The sequence below is a fragment of the Xenopus laevis genome, chromosome 5L, assembly GCF_017654675.1.
Source record: "Xenopus laevis strain J_2021 chromosome 5L, Xenopus_laevis_v10.1, whole genome shotgun sequence".
Classification (NCBI taxonomy): Eukaryota; Metazoa; Chordata; class Amphibia; order Anura; family Pipidae; genus Xenopus; species Xenopus laevis.
In genome coordinates this window covers 105,609,229-105,625,424 of record NC_054379.1, presented here as the reverse complement: position 1 = coordinate 105,625,424, position 16,196 = coordinate 105,609,229, and the positions used below count along the sequence as shown (strand labels likewise).

Sequence of the window (16,196 nt, the reverse complement as noted above, 5' to 3'; positions counted from 1 at the left end):
AGTGCACAGATAAACAGACGTCCATTATGCGGGGGATTATCTATGGTAGTCTAATGATCCAATTTACATATCTTATCTACCGACTAAAGCTGGCCATAGACTCAAAGATCCGATCGTTCGTATCCTCGACTAAACGACCGATCTCCATGGGACAAAGAATATCGGGACTCTCCACACATCAAAAGTGGGTCAGGACAGAAAAAAGTTTTGTAAAACTTTAAAAAGAGTAAAATATAGACAATACTACATAAGATAAGAAATTTAGATGAGACCCACAACCTGACCCGCAGACTGGGTTTACCCGCACCTGAAAATCCTCCCCTCATTCCGCAGGGTGTCCACATTTTTTTCAGGTAACCCGCGGGTACCTGACCCGCTGCAGGACTCTACCCTAATGCAATTACTACAGAAGATGAATGTTTTTCTTTTTCAAGTACATAGGGATTTCCTACATACTGGTTGAGCAGGAAAGAGGGTAACCTAGCTAATTAATAATGGTCTAGCAATAGAAGTAGATGCAATCATACTTGCTTAATGCTGGAGGTAACTATGTTGGAATTGTGAGTGAAAGTGATAGCAGGCTGCATGTATTTTTTGTAAAAATAAGCCTCTGGGCTCTGTTATGGGCAGAACTCAATTGGTACAAGGGCACCAAGAGCAACATTTGCTTTGCTGATAGTAAATGAACCCTACAGTTTCTCTAAAATGTATTTCTGGTCCTCAGTGTCCCTGAAGTATAAAGGAAGTATATGTAAGAAAGCTGACCTGCACTGTGAAACTTTGTGTTCAACTCTTGTCCCAGTCTGCAGTGGAATATTAAAGTCAGTGCTCTACTTAAAGGTTTTTTGTTTTTTCCCCAAAATCTAGTAATTATATTTGAATCTTGTAGAGCACATAAAGCACAAAAATGTCCTCCATGAAGACACTGAGACCTGGCAGTAAGGCGAATTGAAGCTTCAAGCTATGGAGACTTCATCTTTCCTCATCCCTTAATAGAACTGAGGGGTTCTCCAGTGAAAGCTTTAATATTTTCAGGAGCATGACTTTTCCCCTAATTTGTTCATTTGCCTATTATGTTATCTCTTTTGAGGATGTTATGTTAAAAGCAGGGACCAAAATCTGATGAGTTACATCTCCCATTCCCAGGACCTTTGATAATACCTGAATTTTGGCAGAGCCAGAACAACATTTCTAATAGGCCACCACCCCTTTAATAAGGAAAGACTGCTTGGCTCAGACTCATAATAAGGCATTTAATTCACATAAAATATAATTGTATTGTACATGTTTGTACATGTTAGCTATAATTAATCTCTTGCAGTCATGTTTCTTTCATGTGTGATCTGTTATTGAGCTGTCCCTAATGTCGTTTTCAATCTAGTAAGGAGACCATTGATTAAAAATGACAATTTAAACACAGTGTAATTGCTCTTTTATTTTTCAACACAGACATGTTTCTCTTGCATGACTAGGTAGTGCAATGGCTTGTTTCTTTTTTCCCATCATGCGATGTGCAAGTTCCAAGATTTTCCTCCTACAATGACTTTGCCTTGGCGAATCACACATGTGTAGCGGCCCTGGGCTTCATCCTCTGCTTTTAGAACCAGGCTGCTTAGGGACAAGTTAACTAACCCAGGTGTAGAGGAGGAAAGACGAGCTCCATCTTTATACCAACTGAACGAACCAAACAATGGACCACAGGAAAATAAGGAGGATCAGGGTTGGAGTAAGGAGAGACAGAGAAAGAATACATATTTGGAATTATTCTCTTTTAGATTACATTTTTAATTTCAATAAAATATACAATGTTTTTTTTAATTAAATTTATCAACTTAACTTAATGATAGTGAACAAAAAAAAATTACATAGGGGTTTTAATGTGGCAGATTGCATCTTACAAATCAGATGAAGTTGCATATGTCAAAAAATGGTAAAAATAAAATCTATTAAAAAATGATCTGTAAATAACATGAAAGATTTGGTATTCAACATGACTGGCAGAAGGAAGCACTGAATGCCCATTCTAACACCAGGCAACTTAGCACTAGTAGTTATCATTTCATTGTTCTACCTGCAAATGATAATCATTGATTGGTTGCTATGGGTTACTGTCCAGCCCAGTATTAACAATCAATCCCCAAACACGTTTGTCTGTCTTTGAAATACATTGACTGTTGAATGTAGATGCATAAAAACAAGAAGCCATATTGCTTTTAAGTGATAATTCACCTTTTCATTAACTTTTAGTTATATCACTTTTCAATTAACTAAAGTTAATTAAAAGGTTGCTGTTTCGGTCTTCAGTATTTTTTATAGATTTTACATTACAGTGTTTGTTTTCTAGTTTTGCAACCACTGCAGTCAGTGACCCCCATTTGAAAGCTGGAAAGAGTCAAAAGAAGAACAGAAATAATTGAAAAACTACTTAAAAAAAAAAAATGAAGGCCAATTAAAAAGTTATGTAGAAATACCCCTTCTAGAACATGCTAAAACTTAACTTAAAGTTGAACCACCCATTTAAGCTTGGTGAACTGAGCGTTAAAGGAGAAAGAAGGTTATCTAAACAACTTGCTACTTACTAATAGGTTGCAAGTTCTTTTAAAACGCCATGAGTTTTGGTTGCTTAAGTTATTTCTCTATTTTCTACCATCAAAGTGGGCACTTACATTGCCATCACCATCTGAGAATACCAGAAGTCACTTCCCAGATACTGAGCATGCGCCATTTTGTTCAAAGGTAGAGAGAAAGAATCAATGAATGAGAGAGCTGGCACAGGGCTTGGAGATGATGGCTTGCTCGTGCCTTGGCTGGGGGAATTCTCAGCTACAGAGAAAATCAGCTGATTTTATCCTTCTTGTACTATATCAGAAGTCATCTGAAATGATTGCTATAAAGTCGTGCAGTACGTTTCAACATAGGCTTTTATTGTGCCCTAGCTGCTGAGATCTTGTTGCTTTCCTTGTCCTTTAAACTTGTGTATAGCACCAATTTATTAAGCCCACTGTCTCTCCTTGGCAGAACTTTAGTCTCCTTAATTAGAGGGGTATTTTTGCATCTTCCAGTGTGTCATTCAAACCACAAATTGGTTGGAAGGTCAACTGGGACCCAAGTAATCAGATAACAGTTACAATTCCAAATTGATAGATGCTGAATAATTATTTTAATTAATTTATTATACCAGTGCCAGAGATTATCAATCCTGCTGCTGTACCTCTTACCTCACCCTCTTGTGTGCTTGGGAGACTTTTTGGGAGCAATGAAAGGTAACAGATCGACCCTGGGAAACATAGCGATTCTTTATTTTAATCCTATAATGTTTTGGTCCTTTGCCAAGAGACCCTAAAAGCACAGAGAAATCAACTTATTAATAATAAGACTTTTCACTCTCGTGCAAAAGAAAATGAAACAGAAGTTCCAACATTTTGCACAATAGCCTCATTAATGAAAGAAGGATTCACCTCTGCAACTGTCACATTTCAGATGACACTGATTTCCACACGATCCTGAAACCTTGCTGGAATCACATCTAGAGCTAGAAGAAGGACAGCCTGAATAAAGGATCAGAGATTAATGATTAACTGACTAAAAACAATGTTTTTAGACAAAGTGTTCCAATGGGGAAATATATATTTATTTTGTTGTTAAATGTAATGTTTTACTAAATAACTGTTCATGTTTGGGAAAATTCACTGCAGAATCATTAATTAGTCCTTCTACGTAGCCTTATATAAGATCTCAAATAAAAAAGGTAAATCAGTAGATCATTATTATTGACAAGCAATACCATAGAGACTCTGTATGGCCATGATATCATCTTTCGTGACATGACGTATCCTGGTGTAGGTAGCATTGGGATGCATGAGAGCAGTTACGTTACTAGAGTGCCACAACCCGAGTGCATGACCGATCTCATGTGCTGCAACTTGGACAAGATCATTGTACCACACGCCTAATGAAGAGGAAATTAATTAATAAAAGATCAGTGGTGGGAATAAAAGAACAAAGGGTAAGTATAAACCAGTTTAAGGAAACATATACACATTTTAATAATATAATTAAAAACAGTGTAATTTAGAAATAAAAACGACATCATAAAAATCATGACAGAATCCCTTTAAAATCCAGTGGTAGCTCCAGGGTTTCCTCAGGGCCCTGCTTCAATTGCCAGTTCAGATGAGTCATAAAAGTAGGGTGCCAACGCTGAACACCAAAACACCAGCAAACACTGGTAAGGATGCCATGCCATAGGACAAAACAGAGGCGCAGTTGCATTCATTTTGGCAAATTGGAAATGATTGCAGTAGGCGCAGTGCAATTGCGTCAAGAGCATCACCCCTTTGCGACTGCAATGACATGTCCATTGTGTTGTTACAATGGGAAGTGGTCAGCAGGGTAGGGAAAGTGATTTTTTTTTTTTCAGAAGAGTATGAGTTTCCTATTTCTTCAATATATAACCGGATTATGTAATTGCTATAGTAAGCAAAGTTTAAAGGGATTAATCACCTTATATTTGGTTTTTGACTTTTTTTTATTCAGCAGCTCTCTAGTTTGCAATTTCAGCAATCTGGTTGCTAGGGTCTAAATTACCCTAGCAACCATGCATTGATATAAATAAGTGACTGGAATATGAACAGGAGAGGCCCGAAGAGAAAGATAAGTAATAAAAAGTGTCAATAACGATAAATGTGTAGCCTTACAGAACATTTGTTTTTTAGAAGGGGTCAGTGACCCTTATTTGAAAGCTGGAATGAGTCAGAACAAGAAGTGAAATAATTAGAAAACTATAACAAATAACTAATGAAGACCAATTGAAACGTTGCTTAGCATCGGCCATTCTATACCATACTAACAGTTAACTTACCCCTTTAAAGTATTGTAAAAATAGTCATATTGATGATTACAGCAGAAAGTTACCTTGTTTCCAGCTGAAACGTGAAGGTCCAAGGACCCAGAACTCATGGTTGTCAAAATGAATTTCCCCCAGTGGTGGCAAAAAAGCATGAGCTAGTTCCCCATTTAGGCCATCAAAGCAGGGGTGGAGTGGAGATCCCCAACAATCACTGTGATTAAAGGTGTAAAATCCTAAAAAAAAGGTAGATATTGATGTAATAGTATTGCATTGCAAGTTGTCACACTCACATCTGATCATATCTGTTAAATTGTGTTCACCTTCTGTGTTTCAAAATGTCAATTTAAGGCTCCTTTCATATTTTGAACTTCTGCTTACACCATATCATTTATCTTCCATTCTCTACATCTCCCATGTATTTTCATAATTCTTTTCATTCTCGTGTCCCTATTTTTATTTCTCTTGTTTGTTCTTCCTTCCCTTTATCATAACTACACAGTTTTATCATTTTATTTTGTCCTACACTTTTGCCAAGTTTGCTTGTATTGATCTTTCAGGAGCACAACACAATATGATGTAGAAATGTGACACATAAGCAAAATGAATACATGGATGTCGTACCCAATATCTTTATTAGGGAAGGTTAATGCAATAAAAATGGTAATCTTAAAAAGCCCTCCTGATCAGTATCCCAGAGAAGGAGCTCAGAATTCTCCAATTTCAAATTTTCTCCATTGTGTGGTGCAATAAAAGAGCCAGAATATCTAAGAATATTTAGCACTTTTATATAGCAGCCAGACTCACATAAATGGTACAGTGGAACTCCACGGGTTTGACTAACAGATTGGTAGATATCGAACACTCTCTAACATTGCCCTTAGGAGTCTATGATCTTCCCTGGATAGCCAAAAAGCACAGACCCTCACCGACAAAGCACTTGTCCCTCTATATCTACCACATGTTATAAATTTGGCACCATTGTCAGTCCAAATGTAAACTCTGAGGAATACCTAGCGTTATCATTCCTATTCACTATAACCCACATTTTCCCCCGGGTTTAGTGACTCTGATATAGACACTGGGCCACTAAGGACATTTGGTCTAACATCAATTTATCCAACTAGAGAAGCTAATCCCGTGGGACTCTTTTAAAGATATATTTGATGCATCTGAACAAGATAGATTTCAATTGTGGCAAGTGTCTCATTTTACTAAGTCTGCGTTTCCCACAATAGCTGAAGCCACACACGCATTAAATTTGAAAGGATCTATAACAAAGGACAACAACACAAAATTGCCTTTTGCTAACACTGGACCACAACACAAAACTGCATTTTGCTAACATTTGGGCAGTAGAAGCCATATGAAATGCAGGGGAAATAAAAGGAGAGGTCAAAGCCTCTCGGTTCTATATTACTCTATATACAGTTGCCATGCATGTGTTGGACTGTAGCTAGGCACATACCGTTCCCACACTCAGGAGACATACCATAAAAGTGTGGGCTCTTTCTTGCCAGTTGTAGACTGTCCGCCCAGATGCATTGCGATATTTACTGTTTATGACTGCCTTTTAGCTGGGCTGTCAAAACTGGTGATTTATCAACATTTTTATTTGACTTATTTCCACTATGGATTTTGTTTAAAATATCTAGCTTAACAAAGCATTCAGATATGAGCCAACAATCATTTAAAAAAAAAAAAGGAAAGTGAGAAACAAAGCTTCAAAGACACTCCCAAACCTCACCTCACTCAGGTCAATTAGTGGACAGTGTCAAACTACTCATTCAGCTAAACAGTGACTTCTTAACCAATCTTGGTAGTTCTTTTTCAGATGCTTTATCTAACATCATACACCCACTCCTGCACCAATATCTTGCCTGGAATGATCTCAAACTTCTAGAGGTCCTAAAGCAACTATCTGCACAAACTAGTAGGCTACCGAAAGCCCAGCAACTGCAGAGGAGCAACTGAAAAAGGCTAATTATCAAACTCAAAATCTAACAAATTATGATTTTGGCTGAGAAGATTTATGACCTTAAAAACAAGTATGAAGAACTTGTATCCCTGAAAAAAAACAGGGGAAACACTTGGAGGAGTTTAAACTAATCTGCCAAAAGACTTGGGCATTGACTTGTTTTCTCCAGTCGTCATCAGGTGCTTACTGCATATGACCACAGAAATTAACTAAATAATGCTACACCAATCCACTTAATTTTAATAAGGATTTTGAAGGCTTACCGCAAGCACAATGGCTTTCATTGTCAGGAGCTGAAACTCCTCATTTTTCAGGACTTCTAAATCGAACTTTCAGCAAACTGTAGGGCCTTCATTCCAAAGTAGGAGATTTAGTGGGTGACAAAACCATTCCACACGTATGGAATAAAAATAATTGTCCAGCTTTATTGGGGTAATTAAAACAACAAACAGGCATCCTTTACAGATGTACTCCTACCCTATGACATGTTAGGTCACCTGACGCGTTTCATGCCTCTTTCTGGCACTTCATCCTCTGATGAAGTTTAAAAGGAAAAAAAACATAAAATTTATACAGGACAGAATGTGCACCCTGTTCTAATCCAGCTCAACATGACAACATTTTGTTAGCCCTGTTTGGAGCAGTCTATAATATCTCAAGCACTTGAGCAGTTTAATGCTCATCTTAATTGGATGAATGAGTCTTTTAATGTCCTGTCAACCATTGAAAAAATGGCTGATCGCAAATAGAAGTGGCACTGCTCAACCCGATTAATCCTGCAGTGTTACCATAGATTTCTAAATGTGAGAGGCCCATTATTTCCACCCCAATATTGAAAATGGCGCTGGCCGTATGGGATCGAGTTATATTGACAGCCCCTTTAAAATCGCCACACTGTCCAGCTATGCCTATTATTGGTAACCCTGTTTTTCCACCAGGTCTACAGGGTAGTGATTTTCAATGGTGGCATTCCCATACCATGCTCTTTGTCGCTCAGTTTTTTGGCTTGCAAGGCCTCAAGAAATGGTCCACTATAGTTGAACAGTTTAATCCTCCTAGAGGGGAATGTTTCCGGTATATACAGATCCAACATTTTCTTAATGAGGTGACTAAAGGGTGTACTGATATCCTCTCCTCTTCGGCTTGGGAACAAATGTGTATTAAATTCCCTTGTAGTGGGGGTATAATTTCTATGCTGTACAAGGATATTCTAAACTCATCATTTCCCTCTCCTCCGATATATACTACCCAATGGGACCGGGAACTGGGTACTGTAATGGATGACACTTCCTGGCAACAAACGTGGGAGCATACGGCCAAATCCTCCATAAATACACTGGCGCAGGAAACTTTATACAAGGTGGTCTCTAGATGGTACTTGGTTCCTGCCAAGCTACATAAATACTATCCCACTGTTAGTCCGCTCTGTTTCCGTCATTGTGGAATGGGCGGTACTATGTTACATGTTTGGTGGCAGTGCAGACAGGCGTTCAGATTTTGGTCCAGAATATTTACACTAATTGATTCAATTTTGGGGATTAGACTCCGAAAAGATCCTTTGTTAGCCTTGCTCAATACTACTATCCCAATTTCAGACAAATATCATCGCAAATTGATACAGTTTATTTTTATAGCGGCGAAACAAACTATTGCCGCCGCGTGGAAGAAAAGATCTATTCCTTTGGTTATGTTTCGTATGAAAATGAACTGGATCATGGTAAATGAAAGATTATTGAGTATAACTACCGATACCTATGCTAACTTTACTAAGGTCTGGACTCCCTGGCTGCAGTACGCCAGGCTATGCTAATTTTTTATCCAATGCAGGCTTTACAGTTTTACAATTCCCCTGTATTACTCACCACCTGTTTCGCTTGTTGATTTGTGCTGAATTGCAACCTATACGATGGAATTTATGGTAGCTTCACTTCCTGAATTACGAGCTAATTGATGTTAGTATAATAACCACGGACACGGTTGATTAGGTTTACTGTTCGGTTTTTCTTTTTCTTTTATTTTCTTAAATAAATTGTCTTTATTGCTGGTACATGTTGTTTTCCGATGTGTAATTATGTGGAGTGTCTGAAACCAATGTTTTTCCTTCACTCTCATGACGTTTGACTGTAATGACGATAATCCCCTCTGCGTAGGAGGATATACACTTTTTACACGTAAGAAATCATAAAAATCTTTGTTTTGTGGAAAATATATATTGTTTTGCTGTCTAATAAAAAGTTTTGAAAAGAAAAAATGGCTGATAACATTTCAAGTGAGGTGGCAGTCACTAGACTAGACCCGGCTAATGTCGTTATATCATATACATATATGTTATTCATCATTAGACCAATGTGATAAAAGGACTCAGGAACTAACTGAGGCTCAGGAATGAGGAGAGCACCTTTAATATAGCTGATGTATAGACTTTAACTAAAACTATGCACAATATGTTACACTTGGATGCTGGTGAAGAATATGTATCAGATCAAGACCTAATAAACCCTCGAATTCGACTCTCGAATTTAAATCCTTCGAATTCGAAGGATTTAGTGCAAATCGATCGATAGAAGTAAAAATCGTTCAACCGAACAATAAAATCCTTCAAATCGAACGATCGATCGAAGGATTTTTCTTCGATCAAAAAATTTTTAGAAGAATGCTGGGGAAGGTCCCCATAGGCTAACATTGTACCTCGGTAGGTTTAAAGTGGCGAAGTATGAAGTCGAAGTATTTATTAAAGAGACAGTACTTCGACTATCAAATGGTCGAACGATTTTTACTTTGAATCGGTCGATTTGATCGAATTTGACCCATTCGATGGTCGAAGTACCCAAAAAAATACTTTGAAATTCAAATTTTTTATTATTCGAATTATTCACTCAAGCTTAGTAAATGTGCCGCAAAGAGTGTCCGACTTTTCCAAATGGAAATCATTACCCAGTTCTCAGTGGGCTGGGGGCCGGGGCTCATGTGCTTCAGCAATCTGCTGGAAGAAATGGGGCAAGGAAAAAAACATATATGGAATTATCTAAAAGGAGCTTAAGTTAGTGCAACTAGCCTTATAAGATTTCAGAGACTTCCCAAGAATCAGACTGTCATCAAATTAAAATTCTAGCAGGTGGAACAAAAAGCAGAAATATACATGTTAGAGAAAAATATATCAACTGCAATGTCTGTCAGGGAGATTGAGCAAATGAGCAGAGTGTTTCCACCCAGGCAAAAGGGTATTGACTCAGAAGGTATTCCACTACAAAGCTTTGATAGATACAATATTATAGCCCCCTTTACAGTTAATCCCAAGGTTCTTAAAGAAGATCAGGGAAGAAACAACTATTGTAGTATTAGCTCTTCCTTGTGGCATTTCAACAGTGGACCCACAACTCACGCATCAAGTTTAGTCTTCCATCTAAATCCATAATCCATGAATTTGACAGCATGGACAGTAAGGGGGTTATTTATCAAAGGTCAAGTTTGTACGCTTTTTCTACCTCGAATAAGCTCACAACTCGAATGTTTGCTTATTTATGAAAAAAAAACTGAATATAGAAAACTCAATTGAATACAATCTGGGGGAAAAACTTGAATATTCAAATTGATTGAGTTATTGGCAAAAAAAACACCTTGAATAACTCAAATTGATTGAATTTACGAGCGAAAACCACCAAAAAAGCATCATGAAGGCTATTAACATCTTAACATTTCAAGGGGCCTCTGCCATTGACTTCTACATGACCTTGACAGGTTTTAGCTGGAGTATTTTAGGATTTGGGCTTTTTGCAGCTTTGTGCATAATAAATCTTGAAAAATCTGAGTTTTTACTGAAACTACCCTCAAAAAACTTGAATTGTTTGGGAAAAACACGACTCAACCTTTAATAAATAACCCCCTAAAAGGCAAAGGATGAGATGATTGTCAGTTAATTCTATCCAGAAAGGTGGCTCATTTACAGAAGGATTACAATATCTGGAAAACTTTTCTTCTGTGGCACGGGCAGGCAGGTATTACATCAGAGGAAGTAATAAACAAATTACATAGTACACTGAACTTCAGTACTAAAGAATCAAATTTCAACAGCATTGATGAAACCCTTTAAAATGTCCCAAACTCTGGAAACCCATTGTAATGACAAAGTTCCTCCTAAATTTGGTTTTGCAAGCCCCTCCGAGAATATCTATTTGAACGTCTATAAACAATACCTCTGAATATCTCTGTTGGAAGATATTCTGTCATCTATAACTTCAGCTGGAAGAGTCTGTAAAAAGCTGGTAATATTAGCACCCAGTCAACATCTAATCTTCTATCAGTTGGTTTCGAAGTAACCAAGATATTGCATTGCTAAAATGGCCTTGGAATTTCACCAATACCATATCACCCCAATCAGAGAGAGATGGTATTACAGAGACCTAGAGAACCAGTTCTGTGCCATCAACACTTGAAATTAAGGTTCATACTACAGGTATTATTGATTCTCTGAGCCCTTTATCTGTGTAAAGGAAACAATGTATAGATCTGTATATATAGATGTGTACAGTGGCTTGGAAATATGTATGCCTTTTTTCTATAAATAATCGCTATAACTGTTTAATTTAGCCAACTGTGATATGAAAACAACTACAACTGCTGGTTGTACTGCTGCATATGTAAACTTAGATCTTATAAAACACTAAAGCAACAAAAATGTAGTATGGTCACCATATGAATTTATACACTACTAATTCGCTGGACCAGGGATATTCAACCCCACTGCCTATTCCTAGCAAGTTTTCAATTGGTCTTCATTATTTTATTTTTTTTTTGTCTTCCCCTTGTGACTCTTTCCAGCTTTCAACTAGTCACTGACCCCAGCAGCAAAAACTATTGCTCTATGAGGCTACAATTTTATCTTTATTATTACTTATCTTTCTAGTTAGGTCCTCCTCTATTCATGTTCCTGTCACTTTTTCAAACCACTGCCTGGTTGCTAGGTCAAACCAGATGGCTGCTTAAATTCAAAACTGGAAAGCTGCTGAATGCAATTCAAAATCCGCAAATAATAATAAAAAAAAAAACAAAACTGCAACCGCACATTTTTTTAGAATAGCATCTTCTACATCAGGGCTGTCCAACTGGCCGTGGCCCGCGACCCCCCCTTATATGGCCCTCCACATCAAAGTCTGCCTGCTGTGTCTGTTTACCATATGTAAACTTTAAAAGGTATCACTACAGAGATTGACTGGCCCCTGCATTGTTTAAACCTCAAATTCAGACTGTAACCCCCTGCATTGTTCACACCTGTGATCCCCCTGTATTGTTCACAATTGTGACACCTCTATTGTTCACACACCCCTAAAACCCTGTACTGTTCACACCTGAGAACCAGACTGAAACTGCCCACATTGTTCACCTGTTCACACTTTATACAAACTGCTAATGGGGCACCAGCACTGTGTCACTGTATGTAGAAAATATTAGACTGGTCCTGATTCCTGTCTCCTGCTCTGTTCTGCCCTTCCTATGCTCCCTGTGTGTGTCATACTTTGGTATTTGTTCTGGGAGTTTGTTAGCAATTGAAAATTATTGTTAGTGGCCCCTAAGGTGTTTAATCATATGCTGGGGTACTGTATTATATACAGGGGAGGAGGAGGCATATGGATTTATGGGTATGTCTTAATATGACTTAGCTTTTTTCACATATGAGTGACATCCTTGCCAGGGCAGGCCCAAGGTAGTTAGGCAAGAGCTTCAATCAGTGCCCCCTATCCTGCATTACCATTTCCCTCCTTACCATGATGGTTTTTAAATAAAGAGAGCAAGAAAGTGTACAACATTTTTTCATTTATATTACTGCCCCCTATACCTGTACCAGCAAGCCCAGCTGCCATCCATCATACAGCCCTCCAGCAGCCATCATATTGCCCCCAATCTTTACCTGTGCCAGCAGCAGCCAAAAATAAATCTGATCACATTATATTGCCCCCGAGTATTTATGTACCTGTGCCAGTGCCCAGCAGCAACAGCAAACATATGGCCCCCAAATATGTATGTGGCTGTGCCAGCAGGAAGCTTCACACTTTACAGTAATAGAAAGAAAGTCTTCAGTTCAGTGTAACTGTGCAAGGCTGAGAGCAGCGAGAGCCACACCAAGCAGCCCACCAGCTCTCTGCCCCTCTCTGTCACCCAACACATCAGTGATATCATTGACGCATATATACACATCGCGCTGCACCGCACAGAAGGAGCTATTACTTGACGGCAAGAGGGAGACGGTGAAGGAGATGGATTCCACCCAACTGGGTGACCATGATTACTGAAACAAATGATCGCTTGAAAAAAAACCGAAAAAATTAAAAAACAAAAAAAATCCAGTTAAAAGTGCACCCATCAATGATGGTGCCCTAGACAGCCGCCTACTCTGCCTACCACTAGTTCCGGCCCTGATCCCTGCAGTGAGCACCAACCATTTCTTTTTTTGGTGTGCTATTAATATGGACATGGTCTTGTGGTAACATGGGTGTGGTTTAAAGTGGGTGTGGTCTAAAAACAGGGAGTGGCTAACACTGGCTTCCGTTATCGGCCCTCCACCATGTAGATTAGAAAAATTCCGGCCCTCGGTACCATAGAAGTTGGACAGCACTGATCTACATCATACTAAAGTTGAACAGCCCCTTTAAAGGAGAAGGAAAGAAGTCTTATCAGAAAGGTCCACCTAAATTTACCAGTAAACCCTCAAAGTAGTGCTGCACTGAGTCCTCTGTCAAAAGAAACACTGCATTTCTTTCCTTCTATTGTGTACACATGGGCTTCTGTATCAGACTTCCTGCCTCTCTTTGCCCCAGGCGTGAGCATGCTCACTTTGCTCCTCTTCCCCCCCTCCCTTCTCTGCTGTAATCTGAGCCCAGTGCTATAAGTGAGCAGGGAGAGACTCAGGCAGGAATTGATGTCACACCAAGCTAATACTGCAGCTGCTATCCTAAACAGAGAGCTTCTAGAGCTTTTTACTCAGTTATGGTAAAAGATTCTACAGAATAAATATAGCAGTTTAGCTTGCACTATTGCAGCTAATCTATTGGCAATAAAATGCCTCCGTGGCTTTCCTTCCTTTAATAGCAATGTAACAGGCATAAAGTTTGGTCTAGGTTTAGTTAATCATAGTAACCAATCAGATATTTGCAGAACCACAGACTTGGTGATTGGCTGTTATTAGTTCAGAGACCTACAACACACTTTTCACCTGTTATTACATTACACCCATATGATGAAATACACCAATGAAATAATCAGGGACATGCTCTTGCCAGGGAAAATACAATTTAACTGGAAATATTTTGATTCTCTTTATATTTCAGGTTGCCTCTTTGGAAATACTTGAATTGAATGCACTCACCTATACTTATGTCAGAGACCTGGTGTGATTGTACACGTTGAAAACTGAGGGAGGAAACTTTACTCCACATGCGGAAGGCAATGGCCAGTGCTCTCTCTGTATCATCTTTATTCAGGGTGTTGGGAAACTGAACGATCCTGCAAAATAATATCCTCTGAAGCAGTGGTTCCCAAACTGTGGGGGTTTAGTCTAAAGGCCAGTTAGGGAGAATGACCATTTGTCTGATACGGTAGATACACCTGAACGTCAGTTAGCGTGAGGGTGAATTTGGGATGAATATGCATTTGTTCTCCAAAATATTTGCGAAAGACTGATATATTTTTCTGCACCAATGTTATGAGGTCTCTGACCAAAGCATGGACCTTCAATGGAGCATGAACAGAAGGTGACAACTGCTCTAAAGTGACTAACAAAACAACTTAATCCTTCAAAGTAAAATACTGCTAGCGAATTTAGTAGGTCTTATTGTGCTGACGATATTACGTTTTATTTACAATAAGGAAGGGAACAATCTACCATATTTATATACTTTCCCCCCTGCCTTCCACAATAGTTAACATGCTGCAGGTCTCTACTTCAATTTGGAACATACACACCTGCGTCAGCCCCATGATGACAACACTGTATTCTTAATTGGAGAGGCTGGGGATAGGATTGAGTTACATAAGCTTGCACCCCTGAATGCTCCTGCACTTGTAACAGGGGTAATAATGTCTTTTTGTGTATCATGTTTAACTAAACATAATATTTGATGTATACAGTAAATACTTACTTGTAGGTCAGATTTAAATGATCCCACTTGTACCCCAAAGGATTAATTGTGTATCTTCTTCTTCTGGTTAGTAAGCTGCTGCTAAAGGAACAGTTAGTGCCGCATTCCACTACTTCATTCTGAAACTGGAGCAATATCCATTAGAATAACCTGATATTCACTATGTTTACAACTCTTCATTGTAAGACAGAATAGGAAACAATGCTGCATCACAAATTAGCTTTAGGCAACCATGTTCTGTAGCAAAGATTCAAGCCAAGTCACTCACTCACCTTTGGGAAAATCAGAGCTTTCTGCTGGTAACAAAACCAGTTGCTGAGAAACAGCAAAGAGACAGCAGCAGAGACACAAATCCAGCCGTAACGTCTGTCAGCCAGACCCCAGTCCATATTCTGCACAGTAATAAAAATAGTCTTAATGCAACAGTGTTAGCGACCTGAAGTGCTTCAAGGAATGGACAGGTTTGTTACCTAGTTAATATGACAAACTAAAAGATTTATAAATAATCCCTAAATACACAAACACTGGAAATCTGGGAGATCAAATAGGCAAGAGAGGAAGAGGGAGAGAAAGAAGAAATAAAGCTAATTTATAGATCTAAGGAAAAGCATATGTCTGATAAAAGACCAGAGGAGGAAGAGGATACAACTAAACCAGGGGATGCCGCAACCATGTGTGTTTTATAGAGGACACGTGAAAGTAAGAACAGCTCCCTCTTTGTCTACTTTGGCTTTTTCTACCATATGTGAGACTGCACACATACCTCCCCTCCTCTCACCTCTTCACAACACTGGGGGAGGGAAAATAAAAGGCGGGTAAGTGGCGGCCATCCGGGTGTTGCTGAACTACAACTCTATGTATCACCCAATAGCCCTCAGTTCTTAGAAGGTGTTGGGAATGCGCTGCATTTCAAACACTTAGGGCGGAGACACATGGTCAGATTCGGGGAGGTTAGTCGCACGGCGACAAATCTACTCTTCTTCGGGGCGACTCAACTCCCTTCCCGCTGGCTATAATGAAAATCGCCGGTGGGATGGCACTTGGATCGCTTTGTTTTCCAAAGTCGCCCAAAGTTGACTCATGAGGAAACTTCAGGCGACTTCGGAAAACGAAGTGATCCGATTGCCATCCCGCCGGCAATTTTCATTCTAGCCAGCGGGAAGGGAGTTGAGTCGCCCCGAAGAAGAGTAGATTTGTCGCCGTGCGACTAACCTCCCCGAATCTGACCACGTGTCTCCGC

The 16,196-nt window shown here is 39.1% G+C and overlaps 1 protein-coding gene across 1 annotated transcript; it reads right to left on the bottom strand.

Annotated features, from left to right (window-relative positions):
* Nucleotides 1–888: 888 nt before the first annotated feature.
* LOC108716950 (matrix metalloproteinase-23) lies at nucleotides 889–15,853 on the bottom strand. The gene is made up of 8 exons (XM_018263567.2): nucleotides 15,229–15,853; nucleotides 14,957–15,081; nucleotides 14,185–14,321; nucleotides 4,915–5,082; nucleotides 3,785–3,949; nucleotides 3,459–3,548; nucleotides 3,219–3,339; nucleotides 889–1,674 (listed from the first exon to the last, which is right to left on the bottom strand). The coding sequence occupies exons 1-8, from the start codon at nucleotides 15,343–15,345 to the stop codon at nucleotides 1,503–1,505; spliced, it is 1,095 nt and encodes a 364-aa protein (XP_018119056.1). The 5' UTR covers nucleotides 15,346–15,853; the 3' UTR covers nucleotides 889–1,502.
* Between the last annotated feature and the right edge of the window lie 343 nt (nucleotides 15,854–16,196).

Bases quoted from the DNA above. Each gene is read 5' to 3' on its own strand.
- LOC108716950 (XM_018263567.2), bottom strand. From the start codon at position 15,345: ATGGACTGGGGTCTGGCTGACAGACGTTACGGCTGGATTTGTGTCTCT. The intron at 3,549-3,784 runs GTATTGCTTGTC...TCCTTTATTCAG, and splicing joins GGCCATACAGAGTCTCTATG to GCTGTCCTTCTTCTAGCTCT. The intron at 1,675-3,218 runs GTAAGAGGTACA...TGGTTCGTTCAG, and splicing joins CAAGCACACAAGAGGGTGAG to TTGGTATAAAGATGGAGCTC.